Source organism: Corylus avellana, chromosome ca6, assembly GCF_901000735.1.
Source record: "Corylus avellana chromosome ca6, CavTom2PMs-1.0".
Taxonomy (NCBI): domain Eukaryota; kingdom Viridiplantae; phylum Streptophyta; class Magnoliopsida; order Fagales; family Betulaceae; genus Corylus; species Corylus avellana.
This window is the reverse complement of record NC_081546.1, coordinates 4605365-4623665: the sequence shown is the minus strand read 5'-3', so window position 1 is coordinate 4623665 and position 18301 is coordinate 4605365. Positions and strand designations below refer to the sequence as shown.

Genomic DNA, 18301 nt, shown 5'->3' with positions numbered 1-18301 from the left:
AAAAAAAAACTTAGCATTTCTCTTAGGGTTATACATAAGTACCCAAAAGATGAGAAATTTTGGGTTATATAAAATTTTTCAGTTTTTCTAAGATGATTAAAAGAGCTATTTATATTTTTAGAGGAAATCCTTTTTTTAAAAAAAGAAATTTGCAAGGACCAAGTGGTATATTTTTAGAAGAGGACTTAAAGGAAGTTTTTTAAATTTCTGGGGAAGATATGGTCCATGGGTCCCCCCTAACCCCTCGATTCCTTCCTCCACCACTAGCTAGCAATCATGTCTACATATTGCGAGATGACAAAGCACACAAGCAATATACCCATATTTAAAATAAAATAAATAAATAAAAAAAAACCACAAAAAAAAGAGAAAAAAAAGCTAGAGAAATGCTAGGGTAGACCCTACAAATCTAATTGAATTTGTAGACTTACGTAAATCTCATATAAGTCAATGATAGATCACCCTACAAATTTAATGATTAATTATAAGAGAATATGAACTAAATATGAAAAACTTATTGACTTCTAACATTTCTCAAAAAGCTATATACCCAGCTTATACCTTCTCATGCACTACGCATTTTGGAGCATTATTTTTCTGTAATACATGTTTAAAATTTGGACATGATTGAGTTAATGGGGTTCCTGGAAAAATCAACTTGTTCGTACACTAGTAATGAACACTATAAATACTTGTCAAACCCAAGAAGAAGATGATAAAATAAAGGCACATGCATCTCTCTTAGTTAGACAGAGAAAATGGAGATCTTAAGGTTTCTAGCACTTATATTACTTCTCAATGCTTCCCTTCGTTGTATTGCCCAAGCAAAAGTCCTTCACTATGACTTCGTTGTAAGTACCTTAATTCTCTCCATTATACATGAAAACTATCTTTTATTTTTAGTCATATTGAAATCCTCGGTTTTGTCTAGTAATTAAGCATCACCGAACAATTAAGTTTTATATATATATATATATATATCAACTTTTGTTCTTGCTTTTCATCTTGCATGGGGGTTTGTGATGGCAGCTGAAGGAGGCAAAGTTCACCAAGCTGTGCAGCACGAAGAGCATTTTAACTGTGAATGGCACTTTTCCGGGGCCAACTATTCGAGTTAACAAAGGGGAAATAGTAAACTTTAATAGAAAATAATAAATTTAATTATTTAATTAATATTTTAACTCATTTTTTATAAATAAGACTTAAGGTCTGTTTGGAATTTGCGTTTGGGGGGCCTAAAAACGCTTTTAACACCTAGAAAGTCAATTTAAAAAAAAAAAAATACTCGTTTGGTAAAAAAATTAAAATCTTTTTTAATTGTCTAAAAAGCCTAAAAATGGTCAAAACACACTTTGGACAAAAGCTTAAAAATAAAGCTATTGCCAAAAAGTATTTTTTTTAACTTAAAAGCTCTATTTCTCAAATGCAATCTCACAATTCTAAACATGCTCTTAGGGGTCTGTTTGAGATTGCGTTTAAGGATCATAAAAGTGAATTTAATACTTAAAAAACATATGTAAAAATTCTCCGTTGCGAAAATTCGAATCCACACTCTTGTACATGCCATGACTACCTGAAAATTTCATTAAGCCATTAATCCACCACCGTTGATGGTTATTTGAAGTATTGCTTATTAACAAGACCATGATGATATGAAACATAGGCTTCTAAAATCTAAAGGTAAACTTTGGTAATCACAGGCATGGGGTGAGGCAACCAAGGAATCCATGGTCAGATGGGCCTGAAAACATCACACAGTGCCCCATTCCACCCAAGTCAAGCTTCACTCAAGAGATCATTTTTTCCACAGAAGAAGGAACTCTTTGGTGGCATGCCCATAGTGATTGGACACGTGCCACAGTCCATGGTGCCATTATTATTTCTCCAGCTCCTAATACCAATTATCCATTTCCTAAGCCTTATGCTGAAGAGACAATTATTCTTGGTATGCATTTAAACATTTCACCAAATGTTTCTCCAATTTGCTTAGCATTTAAACATTTAAACTGATCATCAACAGGGGAGTGGTATAAGGGAGATGTGATGGCCATAATTGATGAAGCCCTAGCAACTGGTGGCGACCCAAACGTTTCAGATGCTTTCACAATTAACGGCCAACCAGGAGATCTGTACAATTGTTCCAGTGGTATAAACAATAGACAACCTTAATTAAAGATCATAAATTCTGCATCAGAAGATAATTAATATATATATATATTTTTTTCTCTTATATATGCTGCAGCAACTACATACCGTCTGAAGGTTGACGCCGGCAAGACTTATCTTCTCCGGATAATAAATTCCATAATGAACGAAGAACAATTCTTTGGAATTGCAAAGCACAAGCTCACACTGGTAGCAACCGATGCTTCATACACCAAACAAATAACCGCAGATTACCTCATGATAAGCCCGGGGCAAACAATGGATGTTTTGGTGACAACAAACCAGTCTCCCAGCCGCTATTACATTGTTTCAACTCCTTTTGCCGACTCCACTGCTCCCTTTGACAACACCACCACAACGGCCATTCTGCAGTACAATGGCAATTATAAACCCCCATCATCTATTCCCTTCCCAACGCTTCCTACTTACAATAACAAAACTGCTGCAGAAAACTTTACAAAGCGCTTGAGGAGCTTAGCAAGCAAAGCTCACCCTGTCAATGTGCCGCGAAGTATCACCAGAAGTATCTTTATTACTGTTTCTGTAAATCAGATTTACTGCCCCAATGCATCATGTTCAGGCCCGGATGGTAACAGGCTATCAGAAAGCTTGAGTAATATAAGTTTTCAGACCCCAACAATTGATATACTCCAAGCGTATTACAGGTATATTCTCCCCTGTTCCATTTAAATCATGGTGACAATGTATTGTCACAGGAAAAATACTGGGCGCATCTGCCAAATTTCTTTAAGGGTAATAGTAGTGCACATGGGATTGATGCTTCTTCGTAGATCGTTACAAATGGTATTAAAATAACTTAATAACGTTTTACAACACTGTCAACACAACATGACGTGACCTTTCAAGGGAGGGGACTGAATCAGAACTTTGAGTTAGAGGAGGACAAAACTAAAAATAAAGAATAAAATTGAAGGGGTGTAAATAAATTTTTGAGATCCTACCTCATAAAAAATATATTTTTTGATGGGTGTTTTAAATTCTTGGGGGACTCAAGCCCCCAAACCTTGTACTAGTTTTGCCCAGAAGAAAAACTTGTTTCATACATAACAGTGTTTTTTAAAGATTTTTAAACTTGTCCTCCAATTATGTGTGTTCTTTTCGCCCCTGCCTGGGTCCCACACTAGATAGAGAAGTTGTCCAACACTTATTAGATAAAATTGAGTTTTATAAAGTGATTATAGGAAAGCTTCAAATTGATTAGTTTTTTTGGAATGATAGTACAAATGTGATAAGCATTAATTTTTTCTAGATCATTACAGATTTTGACCGTGATACCATTATCATTTATTTTAAAAACTTAAGCAAATAAAAAAAAAATGTGAATTTAGTAATTTAATTAATACATTAATTTGTAGCATCTCTAATAACCTTTTTACAGAAATCTTCCCAAGGTTTACAGCGGCAATTTCCCGACGCAGCCACCTTATTATTTCAACTTCACGGGAGATGTGGGGAACAATACAATTTATCCAAGCTTAGGGACGAAGGCCTTGATAGTAAATTACAATGATGCTGTTGAGATAGTGTATCAAGGGACTAATGTTGGGGCAGCAGAGAATCATCCTATGCATCTCCATGGTTATAGCTTCTATGTGGTCGGGACAGGCTCTGGGAATTTCAACAAAAAGACTGATCCCAAGTCTTATAATCTCATTGATCCACCAGAAGTTAATACAGTTGGAGTTCCTAAGAATGGATGGGTTACAATCAGATTCATCGCTGATAATCCCGGTACGTTCTTTATTCACACTATAAGAAAAATGGTCTTTAACGATCACGTTATCAATGATAATGACTCAAAAATTAATGTTGCTGATGACCTCCGATTAGCAACAACAATTTGTCGTTCCTAATATGCTGTCCCTAATACGAAGACGGAAAACTCTTTGTTGAAGTTAATTAAGCTGAAAATTACTTTAGATTACAATGAAGAGGGTGATTAACGTTAAATATGTGTTTTTTCAGGTGTCTGGTTTATGCATTGTCATTTGGAAAGGCACGCGAGCTGGGGTATGAATACTGTGCTGATAGTGAAGAATGGGCGCACCAATGCAACAAGCATCCGCCCACCTCCTAAATATATGCCTCCTTGTTCCAAGTCCTAGTTTTAGGAATGCTTTCTACTTCATTAATTTGTGTGAGTGTACTCAAACCAAAATAATAATAATAATAATGCTAGTTTAAAATACTCATTTACTTGACTAATGTTTATGTTAAGATTAAGAGTAATGCTATATATATTACATTTTTATCACATAATAATATTCTTTCAACTAACTTTTTTTATTGTGGAATAGTTACAGAATAAAAATATATTTTTTAATTTCTAATATTACTTTTACATTAATATGCTTTTATATTATAGATTCTATCATGTCTCAAGTGAAAATAAAAGATGAATTAAAAGACTTGTGCAGAGAACGGATGTTACAAGTTAATTAATCAGTTTGATGATCAAGTTTTAGTTTCACCAACCTCTTCAACCTCATCATCCACACGCCATCATAAAAAGGCTGATGAAATCAATTCATATATCTCAGTTCAATTGACTAGGATTCTCAAGATCCCTATGATCTTAGCAAAATGTGAAATTTTAAATCAAAAAAGTTGAAAAGTCAAGAGTACTTCTACCATGTGATCAAGTTACATATATATATATATATAAGTTGTTGAAAATGAGCACCTCAATATGTCTAGGAAGCAGATTCTAGAAGGCAGGTCCGGACCCAATTTCCAGAGAATACCTGTTGAAGAGCCTGTCCGGACCGCCAGAAGCCAGGTCTGGACCCAATTTCCAAAAAGCCCTTTTTTTATGAGATGTTCGGACACAAGTGTTGGAGGTCCGGACATCACTAGGTTACGCATATGTAACCCTAGCCATGTCTGGACCCAGATTAGCCATGTCCGGACATGGCTGCCGATTTGTTTTTTAATCTCTATTTAAACAAACGATTTTGCTTATTAGAAGTACGTATTTTGGAGAGCAAAATCAGGGAGCTTAGAGAGAGATATTGTTCTAGCTTATTTAAGAAAAGATTAAATACGTGAAGCCAATCGGAGTTCCGGTGAAAGGAAATCTTATAGAAGAATTGTGTCAGATGTTCTGGAACGGGCTACTGCGGTAGAAGTCAAGTGGGTCGCTTGTCGTGTGCAAGGAAGAGTTAATTGCAAAGGTTTTGTAATACTTCTTGTATTCCTTACTCTTCTTATAGTGGATTGATTTTCTGGGTTTGGCTGCTCCGGAGAGGTTTTACATTTAGAGAGTTCTCTAAATGATTTCCTCTTCGTAACCAAATTTCTGTGTTCTTGATTTTCTTTACATATCTGAGTTTGGTTGTTTCTTAACTGTTAGGTTAAATTATTGTTCGACATAATTTTTGTAAATCACCTAGACATTTGAATAGGTGTCGTTTTTAGAATTTTCAATTGGTATCAGAGCGGGTTCACTCTGTGAAGGATTTATTTCCTGAGTGTGATCCGAAACTCCATATCAAATGTCTCATACTGTTGCTCCTAATTCTCTTCTCGTCTTTGACGGAACAAATTATACGCTTTGGAAAATTCGTATGAGAGCATATTTTAAATCCATTAATGTTTGGCATATTGTAGAATCTGGATGGACACGTCTAGAAAAAGCAATAGCTGAATGGACAACAGAGGAAAAGAATAATGCTATTGCGAATGACAAAGCTATAAATGCTATTTACATCTCTGTTTCAAATGAGGAATTTTCTAGAATTTCTAAATGTGAAATAGCTAAGGAAGCTTGGGAAACTTTAAAAATCACACATGAAGGAACTAAGGTTGTTAGAACTTCAAAAATTCAAATGTTGGTTTCTCAGTTTGAGGAGATTAGAATGCAGGAAGATGAAACTTTTGATGAATTCTATTTAAAGCTTAGTGCCATTAGAAACTCTACCATTAATTTGGGAAAGAAAATGGATGATGCTAAAGTTGTGAAGAAAATTTTAAGGTCTTTGCCTGAGAGGTTTATACCTCAAATTGCTGCCATACAACAGAGCAAAGACCTAGACACAATGAGAGCAGAAGAACTTGTAGGTTCACTTCAGACTTTTGAGCTAATTCTTCCTAAACACAAAAACACCAAGAATATTGCTCTTAAGGCAAAAAATGTTAAGGTTGACTTTTGTGGTTCATCTGATGAGGATTCTGGAAATGAGGAAGAAATTGCTATGTTTGCTAAGAAGTTTAGGAAATTCTTTCGAGCCAAGAAAGGAAATTTTATAAGTAGCAATTCACAATCTTCTGAGAAATCTAGAATTGTGAATGTTGGAAAAGGAAAGTCACCTAGAGGTATCAAGTGTCACGAATGTGGAGGACATGGGCACATTCATGTTGACTGTGCTAACTTGAGAAAGTCAAATGGCAAGACATTTAATGTGACTCAAAGTGATGAGTCAGATAAGGACGATGCTGAACAGGGAGTTAATTACTTAGCATTTGGAGTTAGTTATGAGAGTGAGCATGAGAATAGTGATTGCAATTCTCAAGACAAACAAAGTGTGACCGATAATGATTCGGAAGAAGAAGATGATCTGCAAAATGCTTATAATAATCTCTTTGTGGAATGCACTAAACTGAAAAAGCTGAATAAGCAGCAATTGAAGAAACTTAAAGAGGTTAATATTGAAAATGATCAACTTTCTGTCACCTTAACTGATTCTCTTGCTACTCATAATACTTTGATGTCTGAAAATCAAATGTTGATTGCCAAAGTGAAATCCTTAGAGAATGAACTGAATGAATCAAAGAATCACTTAACAAAATTCTCTAGTGAAAAGCTAAATCAAATGCTACATAATCAAAAACATTCGTTTGATAGAACTGGATTGGGTTTCGATAAATCTGCTATTTTATCTACTAATGTTGCTTCTTCTTCAAAGATGATTTTTGTGAAACCAGTGAACAAAGAAGATAGCTCGGCTGAAAATAAGGTAATTTCTCCTCAAATTTCAAAAGGTGGAAAAGGTAAGGGAACTCTAACTGATTCCTATATGTCTAGTTCTAAGTCGAGAAGTGTGCATATGTTAAGGAACCAACCTTCTCAAAGGTTTATTCCTACGTGTCATAATTGTGATAAGATTGGCCATATTCGTCCTAAGTATTTTCAGCTTAACAGTCATGAGCCTAAAAGAGAGTATTTCCATTCTAGAAATAGTTATGAGAAATTATTCAACATGATGAGAGACGTAGTAACACCGTTAAATGTCTTGGATAAGAGTCACACAGTTGTCCCTGATGTGAAGAAAGTTTGGGTCAAGAAGATTAATACCATTCACCCATTAAGGGGGAGTGGTAATGGACTCACCTAGATTAGGTGGGCACATAACATGCCTAGAAATTGGACATATTGATATTTGTCTATAGCTGTTCTAGGGCATTTTTGTTTGTTTTTGATTGTTTTTGTTTGCTTTGTCTTTATTTTTCTTTGATTCTTTTATTTTTGGGATTGTTTTTATTTGTTGGATAATCAGTTTCTCATGTCTTGTGCTCAAATGAATATTTTCCATATGAGTGAGGTAAATATTTCTGCAATTCACATCTCAAGCTCCATATGTTTATGATATACCTTGTTCTTCTGAAAACTGTTAAAGGAGTAAAGAGTCAGTTTTCTCATGTTCGAAGTTGTGCACTATTTACCCCCATTAGGTTTAGATTTTTTTGTGTGTTTTGGGAATTTGGATCAAACATTTTTTTGGAAGATAGGTAGTGTCAGTTCTATCCACTTGACCAACTCGTTAATTGAACCTAGCTCCTAAAAATTCCAACATTTTCTTATAAAAAAAGAAAAGAAAAAGGGGGCATAAAATAAGCTCAGATGACTTAGTTTTGCTTCTATATGTCCCTAAAAGAAATAATCAGTGATCAAATCATTGCGAAAATAGATGATTACTAAAGGACATGGTAAAAGCGAATGATTAGTCTAAGGGGAAGTGTATTGGATGAGAGAATCTAGGTCCTAACATTATAAGGTTTTACTGTGGCTTGAATCAGACTGTTTGTCTTTCATTTACAAAATGTCTGCCTAGATTTCCTTTCCACTGATGAAATCTTATTTAATGGGAGTTTTCACACACTACACATTCACATTAGATTTCTGATTATTGCCTACTTGACTGCATTCACAGAATAAGGTTGTGTCAATGCATATGGTACATTTAAGGTGTAAGTGTAGTTTGTTGATCACTTTGGATTGTTAAGATATTCATAAGGGCATGCATGATTTATTGGATATCTAAACAAGCTGAAGAAAAAAAAAAAGAAAAAAAGGAGCTTATTGTTTATTGTCGAGTTTTTTTTAACCTGAAATCCCTTCTTTTTTCACATTTTTTTTTCTCTTTCTTTCTCGGCCGACGCATGTCTTCCCTACTTTTTTTTTGTGTGTTATTTTTTTCTCTTTCTCTGTGATTCCATCTTTTCAACTTAAAGGATCAAGATTCAATCCTTCAAGGTATGTTTTCTTTCTTCATTCTTTTCAGATTTGATTTCAAATCAAATTCTAGAATTTGATTGTTTGTAGTTTCAGTTTGAGGGGGAGAAATTTTTTTTTCATGATCTTGCATTTCACTCATTATGCATTCATAGCACTATAGATAGAACACCACAGATGATTTTGATTTTGATATACTTGTTGCATCTATAAGTGATATTTGTTTCTATAAGTGATATTTCTTTGGTTTTCTAACAGATTTGGTGAGCTATTCATGATTATATTCTATTCAAATCTGTTATATTATTGGTCATTGTTTATTCATGTTCCACATATGCTTTGATGAATTTTGTGAGTATTTCAAGAACCATGGAGAACTTTTGTCCTTCTGTGACAAAAAGGGGGAGTTGATTTTTTTTTTATTTTCTGATGTGTCATTTTCTTGTACAAATTATTTTTGTCCCCGAATGGCCAAAAGGGGGAGTTTGTTAGGTTAGGATTTGGCACATTCGGTTTGCATGGAAGTTGTTGAAAATGAGCACCTCAAAATGTCCAGGAAGCAGATTCTAGAAGGCAGGTCCGGACCCCCAAAAGCTAGGTCCGGACCCAATTTCCAGAGAATACCTGTTGAAGAGCCTGCCCGGACCGCCAGAAGCTGGGTCCGGACCTGATTTCCAGAAACCGTGTTTTGAAGGAGAGGTCCGGACCGCCAGAAGCAGGGTCCGGACCCCATTTCCAGAAACCATCTTTTGAAGGGGAGGTCCGAACAACCAGAAGCCAGGTTCGGACCCAATTTCCAGAAAGCCCTTGTTTTATGAGATGTCCGGACACAAGAGTTGGAGGTCCGGACATCACTAGGTTACGCATATGTAACCTTAGCCATGTCCGGACCCCAGATTAGCCATGTCCGGACATGGCTGCCAATTTGTTTTTTAATCTCTATTTAAACAAACGATTTTGCTTATTAGAAGTACGTATTTTGGAGAGCAAAATCAAGGAGCTTAGAGAGAGATATTGTTCTAGCTTATTTAAGAAAAGATTAAATACCTGAAGCTAATCGGAGTTCCGGTGTAAGGAAATCTTATAGAAGAATTGTGCCAGATGTTCTGCAAAGGGCTACTGTGGTAGAAGTCAAATGGGTCGCTTGTCGTGTGCAAGGAAGAGTTAATTGCAAAGATTTTGTAATACTTCTTGTATTCCTTATTCTTCTTATAGTTGATTGATTTCCTGGGTTTGGCTGCTCCGGAGAGGTTTTACGTTTAGAGAGTTCTCTAAATGGTTTCCTCTTCGTAACCAAATTTCTGTATTCTTGATTTTCTTTACATATTTGAGTTTGGTTGTTTCTTAACTGTTAGGTTAAATTATTGTTCGACATAATTTTTGTAAATCACCTAGACATTTGAATAGGTGTCGTTTGGAGTCGTTTTTAGAATTTTCATCTTTGACTTACCATTTCATTATGAAAGTCTTCAAGGTATCAAAGCTATTGGTTAACACCAATCTTTGCCAATTGAGTAGTAGTTTGAAGAAGGTATATGAGCTTTTTCTTTAATTGTATCAAGTAATTGCTTTATGTGTTGTCTTTATCTATCTAAATTTTCCCATGAAATGTAGTAATATGTAATGTAAAGAAAATCAAGCAATAAGATAATAAAGTAGCCTTTAAAGCAATAACCCTGTTAAATATATTGGAGAGTGGAAGAATGAGAGAGAGCGGAAGCATAAAGACTACATTGTATTGAGTCTAATATATGATGTGAATACATAGGCCTTTATATATAAAGAGGCTATGAGTGATAAGTAAGAAACCCTAGACTAAATAAGGTAGAATAATATAAAATATTTTAACATCCCTCTCAAACTCAAGGTGTAAGCTTAAGTATGGGAAAAATAAAGGGAAATTATTTTTGGGTCGCAAGAGCGGTGGTCGGAATGTGGCGGCTAAAGGCGGAGTGCGGCGGTTGCTAGCTGCTTGCAAGGGCTGCTGGTGGCAGCTGGGCTGTGAAAGATTTGGGCCAACTAGATGGACTTGAGACTTGGATTGGAGCCTTATATGATAGGCTAGATTGGGCTGGTTACATGGGCCATAATAATTAAGTCGAAAACCCGCGGACCATTGAATGGGTTGGTCTGGCATGAAAAGAAGTGACCCGGGTCTAACCCGATGCTTTGGACCGGGTTGGAGGCAATAGATGGGTCGGTTACATGGGGCTAGTTGGCCGAACCTGTGGATCGATTGATGGTTTAACCCGATTGACTGATTGGATGGGACCAGTTCGGGTTATGAAACTCAGTGGACTGAACCGGCTTGAGACCCGCTAGGTTGGGTTGAGGCCGAATTTATTTGGCCGGATGGAAACCGGTTTGGACCGGTTTTAAACTCGATGACTAGGTTAGAAACCGGTTTTAGATTGGATTGGATCGCTGACATGGCAGAGGAACTGATGTACAGCTAGGGCTAATGTTGTGCAAATTTATTTAATTCGCAAGTGCACGAATCGATTGTAGTTTAATGGATTGCAAGTGCGAGGTCGATCCCACAGAGAATTGTATTTTTGAAAGAGCAATTTATATCTAAACTAATTAAATCCTAATCTAGTTCCAAAAAGGTTTTGATTTTTGAGTTTTGAAAATTAAAGGATAAACATAAACTAAATAAAATAAGTAAATCTAAGGATAAAAGTACTAAGGTTTGGGAATTCACACTCACCAAATCATAACAACATACTTTATGTTCATCAATATTAATCCGAAGTTTTCACAAATTAAATCATAGATATGTTTTACTATACTTCAAAGAATTAATCAAAACCATCCCATGTATCCATTCATTGACCAAATCACAAAAGGAATCCAAATTCAATTGAAACACCAGATGTATCCGTAGAACAAATCACAAGGGATATCCAATTTTTATGAGTTAAAATCCAAGCAATCAATCATATGAAATTATCTCAAATCATCACATGTATCCTTGAATCACAAGAGATATCCAAGAATTACTCCACACAATTGATTAGAAGTAAAACAATTGAAATATAAAACCCAATAAAATCAGAATAATAAAAACTTACATAAAAGTATTGATGTTCTTCATCGGTGAGGCTTCATCCCCAACCTTAGTTGGGAATTTAGCTCCACATAAAAATAAAATCTAAACCTAAATCTAAACCTAAAGAAAAACTAAACAAAAGAATTTTGCTCTCTGGTATTGTGTATCTTTTCTTGAATGCAAAGAAGTCTATTTATAGGCTTAGGGAAGTCCTAGAAGCCCAAGTAAACCTAGATAATTCGGAGGTCTGTCTCCCAGTTAAAATAGAAGTCTGAAATCGGAATAGGATTCGTCCGAATTTGTGTCCTTTAATTGCGGGGCGATTTTGACATAGTAACTGTACGAATTACGAAAATCCTATTTCACAACAAATTGTAGTATTTTGAGCTAACTTTCCAATGCCATTTGAATCACTTCAATCCGATATTTGAACGGAGAGTTATGGTCAAAATACTAAGACATGTGCAGAATCTGAATTTGAATCCGATCCGAAATCTTATCCAATCTGAACTTTAATCTGATTTAACATTTCCTTAGATTTGGTTAGACTTAACCACACAATCTAGGTCTTCTCAAAGTATGCTTTCTTCCAAACTTCGCATTTTTTCCTTTAAAGCTGTAGTTTTTCTTCAATGACCTACAAAACACTAAAAACACAAAACTAACACAAAATATTAAATAACGACACAGCTAAAGGATTAACTAATGTAAATAAAGGGGTCCAAATATGCAATATTTGGCACTTATCAAACACCCCCAAACTTACATTTTGCTAGTCCCTTAGCAAAACAAAACCAAAAATAAAATGAAAGCAAGAAACATAAATCCTCTTTCGTGGGAGAGACGATTGCATTTAGCATATGCAACAAGCCTTTTAAACCCCTAGGAATCCCTAGTGGACGAGTGAAGTCTCGTGAGGGCTTAACAGGAATGATACCCACAAACATTGTGCACTATGTTGTTAACAAGAAAGAAGTTTCACATGAACCATGGTTCTTATTCATGAGCAAACTTAAAAAGACAAACACCATCATAATAGTCAAAAGGAAATCCAAAATCAAATTACTCATAAATGAACAATTGAGACCTCATATGTTCTAAAAAGTGTAAAGTGTAATTAGCATACAATCATGAAACTTTCTGCTTAAACTCAAGACAAGTTCCATAAAGTTTGAAAGAATCCCTAACAAATGAAACAACCGAGGCAAGATATGCATTTTTTTTTTTTTTTTTTTAATAGGCTTTGCAATGTCTAACTCCCTTAAGCTTTCTAATTGACTCATGTAACAAGTGTTAGGCCAATGACTCCCAAGCCAGGTGGCTTTAGGGCACTAGATGTAGAACATCTCTAAGGGCTTATTAACTTAAGTCAAAAAGGCTACGAAGTCAGATTAGCCATATCATAAATCAACACTGAACTTCACACATTTTGACGCGAACACTCAATGCTTAACGAGGCAAGAGGTTCGGTTACTCAGTGAAAAACTCAACATGATCTTTATTTTCTTTTTCCTTCTCTTTTTTATTTATTTATTTTTTATTTTTTATTTTTTTTATATATATTTTGCAAGCCAATGGTTATTCATCAATAGGTCATCCAACAAATCTCAAAGAGAACAAGCTTAAGCTCAAACATCATACCTCACAGAAAACATGTTAATGTGCTCATAAAAATTTATTTCAAAACAAGTGAAATCTCTTTTACCCAAAAATAAGTCAAAGGACTCAAACTTCTAATGACATAATGATGATGGTCAACCCTTTAAGCAAGCTAATGAAATGCAAATCACAGTTATAGTTTAACTCAAACTTGACAACAACATAGCACAATTTTTCTTTTTCTTTTTTTCAAATTTCTTAACACAAAATGATAAATAAAAATAAACAAATAAGAACAAAAATAAATAGACAAAGTGTTTTTCCATACCCCCAAACTTGAATTACACATTTCCCTCAATGTGTAGTATAGAAATACATTACCGGAAGTAAAGAAATCTCAAGGTATGAAAAAGGCTAGGGCGTCCCCCAAACTTAAACACCAAGACACCTGTCAACAAAAACTAAGAGCAATATTTTTTTCATAGAAACAAAACATCAAAAGATCAATTGCTGTTAGAAACAAAACAAATAAATAGAAATGCAATATAATGAAAAAGGAAAGAAAAACTTTGTGGAGTGAAGTGCAGAAAATAAACTGGAGGAGAAAACTTTACAGTGCTTCCCCCTATCATGCGGATGTCCAACCAATCCCTTCCACCCCTTCTTCTTCAAAACTTCATACCCCTCTGGAAGGATGTTTCGCCATCTTATGTAGAATTTTTTGCAACGGCGCCAAAAACTTGTTGTGCAAATTTATTTAACTCGCAAGTGCACGAATCGATTGTAGTTTAATGGATTGCAAGTGCGAGGTCGATCCCACAGAGAATTGTATTTTTGAAAGAGCAATTTATATCTAAACTAATTAAATCCTAATCTAGTTTCAAAAGGGTTTTGATTTTTGAGTTTTGAAAATTAAAGGATAAACATAAACTAAATAAAATAAGTAAATCTAAGGATAAATGTACTAAGGTTTGGGAATTCACACTCACCAAATTATAACAACATACTTTATGTTCATCAATATTAATCCGAAGTTCTCACAAATTAAATCATAGATATGTTTTACTATACTTCAAAGAATTAATCAAAACCATCCCATGTATCCATTCATTGATCAAATCACAAAAGGAATCCAAATTAAATTGAAACACCAGATGTATCCGTAGAACAAATCACAAGGGATATCCAATTTTTATGAGTTAAAAGCCAAGCAATCAATCATATGAAATTATCTCAAATCATCACATGTATCGTTGAATCACAAGAGATATCCAAAAATTACTCCACACAATTGATTAGAAGTAAAACAATTGAAATATAAAACCCAATAAAATCAGAATAATAAAAACTTACATAAAAGTGATGTTGTTCTTCATCAGTGAGGCTTCATCCCCAACCTTAGTTGGGAATTTAGCTCCACATAAAAAATAAAATCTAAACCTAAACCTAAACCTAAAGAAAAACTAAACAAAAGAATTTTGCTCTCTGGGATTGTGTATTTTTTCTTGAATGCAAAGAAGTCTATTTATAGGCTTAGGAAAGTCCTAGCAGCCCAAGTAAACCTAGATAATTCGGAGGTCTATCTCCCAGTTAAAATAGAAGTCTGAAATCGGAATAAGATTCGTCCAGATTTGTGTCCTTTAATTGCGGGGCGATTTTGACATAGTAACTGTACGAATTACGAAAATCCTATTTCACAACAAATTGTAGTATTTTGAGCTAACTTTCCAATGCCGTTTGAATCACTTCAATCCGATATTTGAGCGAAGAGTTATGGTCAAAATACTAAGACATGTGCAGAATCTGAATTTGAATCCTATCCGAAATCTTATCCAATCTGAACTTTAATCTGATTTAACCTTTCCTTAGATTTGGTTAGACTTAACCACACAATCTAGGTCTTCTCAAAGTATGCTTTCTTCCAAACTTCGCATTTTTCCCTTTAAACCTGTAGTTTTTCTTCAATGACCTACAAAACACTAAAAACACAAAACTAACACAAAATATTAAATAACGACACAGCTAAAGGATTAACTAATGTAAATAAAGGGGTCCAAATATGCAATATTTGGCACTTATCAGCTAACATGGCAGTCTCTCTAAGTGACATGTGTTAGAAGGAAAGAGAAGTAGTGTCTGGCGTATGTGGTGCATGCGCCTCACCAGCGGCTGCGCCTTGGCGTGTCAAGCCCACGCTCAGGATCATCTACCGACGCGTGGAGACGCGTGGAGACTCCGTTGGATGATTTTCGGATGGCTCCAGGATGGCTGGTGGCGGATCTGTCAAATGGTTTGAAAACCAGGCTGATCCATTGGATGTGGCAGCGCGTGGCAGAGGTTGGAATTTCGGTATCTTCTCTACAAGGTGCGTATGGGCGCTTGCACCGCTGGAAGAGGCTCAAAATGCACAGATCCACAGATCTGCGGCCGAGACACCACTTTTGGTGGTTGATTGGCCAAGGGGAGTCACGGTGGCAATGTGTGAGGCTAGTGAAAAAACTGCCGGTGGGCGCATGGCGGCGTTTGCGGAGGTTGTTGGTGACGGTTCTTCCACAGATCGGTAGATATGTACCTTGTAAGCTTGATTCTGGGATTGCTTTTCCAAATTACACTACGGTGAAGGCGTGAAAGAGACAGACAACAAAGATGGAGAGCTTGGTTGTGCACAGACGATTGGAATAGTGAGATTGTCGGGAAACGTAATGACATTTATTGGGGGCCATAAGAAAATGGCTCTGATACCATGTTAAATATATTGGAGAGGGGAAGAATGAGAGAGAGAGAAGAGAGAGAGAGAGCGGAAGCATAAGGACTACATTGTATTGAGTCTGATATATGGTGTGAATACAGATTCCTTTGTATGTAGAGTGGCTATGAGTGATAAGCAAGAAACCCTAAACTAAATATGGTAGAATAATATAAAATATGATAACAAACCTAATTGTGGACGTAGGCGATATAACATTGAACCATCCAAAAGTTCTTTGTCTCTATTTTCTTTTCAATTTTTCATTTCATTATTGTTGGGTAATGGATCAGCCACAATAACCAAATAACAGGCCTCCAAATTGATGTTATAATGCAGGCCCGTCAATGGAAGGACCATATTGATTTACACTAGCCCATGAGGGTAAAATGGGGAAACGGCTGTCAACAGAAGGGAAACCGCATTCACAATGAACGTGGCCTAGCTTGGAGCGCCAAGTTGAATTAAGCCACGTGCCCAAGGTAACATGCCCGAGATAAAGGCGGCAACCCACGTTCTGTGCAAACATGACTGAGCCATCAACAAACCCCATGATCCCACGATTCCCATTACCCAACATTGCGCACAATGGATCCTCGGGAACGTGGGGCCAAGAATTTAGGAACACTAACCGCTACTTGATGCCTATAAAAGATAAGTTCCAACTAGGTATTTGGTTAATCACACTCAATCTCTGGCTCACTTTATCTCTCTGTGGAAACCATCGGCTGACTTAGGCATCGAAGCTATCCTCCGTCGGCACACCCCGGCAAGCTCTTATCCTACGTGTTTCTTTTGCAGATTACTTCATCTCTCGGATTGTTGTCATCACGTCATGAAAACTGTCATCAACAATTATGAAATTCTTTCACAAATGATGTATGGCATTTGAGATGTCATATTGCTGAGCCACATGTTTTCTTTATTGAACATGTGATTTCTCATTGTTGAATACTATTTTTAACTTTTAGCAATCTTTTTTTATTTTTCTTAATTGAAAGTGGCATGTGTGAGAGACCAACTGTGTCTATTCTATTTGAGCATGACCATAGTAACATGTACCCGCTAAGAGCCACAGTAGGAACTACATACGCTTTTTTAAGTCGACTGAGCCATAACCTGATTCAGCTATTGTATCATCACCCTAGCTAAATAGTAACTTTTAGCTATCTTGATTCAACATACATTATACTATAAAACCTTCATATATATATATATTAAAGATAGAATAGAAAGTAACACACATTAATACATTAATATCGAGGTCGAATGCAATATTTTGCCTATCAAACTTGAAAAACTAGAAAATGATTTTGGTTTATCATGCCGGAATGTTAGATGGTCCAACCAACATTGTTTCGGGTCATATGTTTTGCAACTTTATACACTGGTAGAAAATCATTGATGATGTATTGGTAAAAACCAGTAGCTAGCTAGCTGCAACATCTTCTGTCACAGATCGAAGCGGGGGAAAAAACCAGGAAAAAACATAAATAAACAAATCAGCATGCATTGACGAATTTGAAGTGTTGGACGATTATAATACATAAAGGGCATTGTTTTCATAGCAACTTTTGAAACATGCTATTAAATTACCGCTCCTTTTATATATATATATATATATATGGTTTCGAAATATTTTATGATGGATTATTATAAAATTTTGGATCAAGTGTTACATTATAAAATATGCATTTTAGAGTGTGTAGCATTTGCTGAAAAATAAGTTATCAATTTGGAATGAAAAGGAACTCACACAAAGGAGGAAAAGGAACGGTACGTGGTCACACATGTTGGCTTCATTTTTTTCATTTCTAAAACAGGAATGATATGGTTAAGAGTAAGTTGTTGGGGTCTTAGCGCCTGTTTGAGATTGTGTTAAAAAACTTAAAAAGTATTTTTAATATCTAAAAAGTTGTGTTAAACAACAGCTGACAAGTTTAGAACATATTTGAAATTGCATTTGAGAAATAGAGATTTCAGTAAAAAAAAAAAAAAAAAGCATTTTGGCATAAGCTTCATTTTTGCACTTTATAAAGTGTATTCGTTTTCAGTTACAGGCTTACAAAATGCTAAAAAACGTAAATTCTTTTTCTATAAAGCAGTTACCTTTTCAAACGAACACAGTGTTAAGCCTTAAGCACTTTCGTAAAAAATTCCAAAAGTCCTTTCATTTTTTTTTTTTTTTTTTTAACTTTAAAAATGACCAAAACACACTTTGGGTAAAAACTTAAAAATAAAATTTTTTTCCAAAAAAATCAAATTT

The 18301-nt window shown here is 35.3% G+C and overlaps 1 protein-coding gene across 1 annotated transcript; it reads left to right on the top strand.

The window, feature by feature from the left end:
- The first annotated feature begins 1652 nt into the window (after positions 1–1652).
- LOC132184026 (laccase-14-like) lies at positions 1653–4360 on the top strand. Its single transcript, XM_059597506.1, has 5 exons — positions 1653–1680; positions 2021–2146; positions 2243–2831; positions 3566–3918; positions 4153–4360. The coding sequence occupies exons 1-5, from the start codon at positions 1653–1655 to the stop codon at positions 4290–4292; spliced, it is 1236 nt and encodes a 411-aa protein (XP_059453489.1). The 3' UTR covers positions 4293–4360.
- Positions 4361–18301: the final 13941 nt, after the last annotated feature.

What these genes read in the sequence shown, in the direction of transcription:
- LOC132184026 (XM_059597506.1), top strand. Translation starts at nt 1,653, where the DNA reads ATGAAACATAGGCTTCTAAAATCTAAAG. An exon ending in TAGGCTTCTAAAATCTAAAG is followed by an intron (nt 1,681 to 2,020) that starts GTAAACTTTGGT and finishes GATCATCAACAG; the next exon opens with GGGAGTGGTATAAGGGAGAT. An exon ending in ATACTCCAAGCGTATTACAG is followed by an intron (nt 2,832 to 3,565) that starts GTATATTCTCCC and finishes ACCTTTTTACAG; the next exon opens with AAATCTTCCCAAGGTTTACA.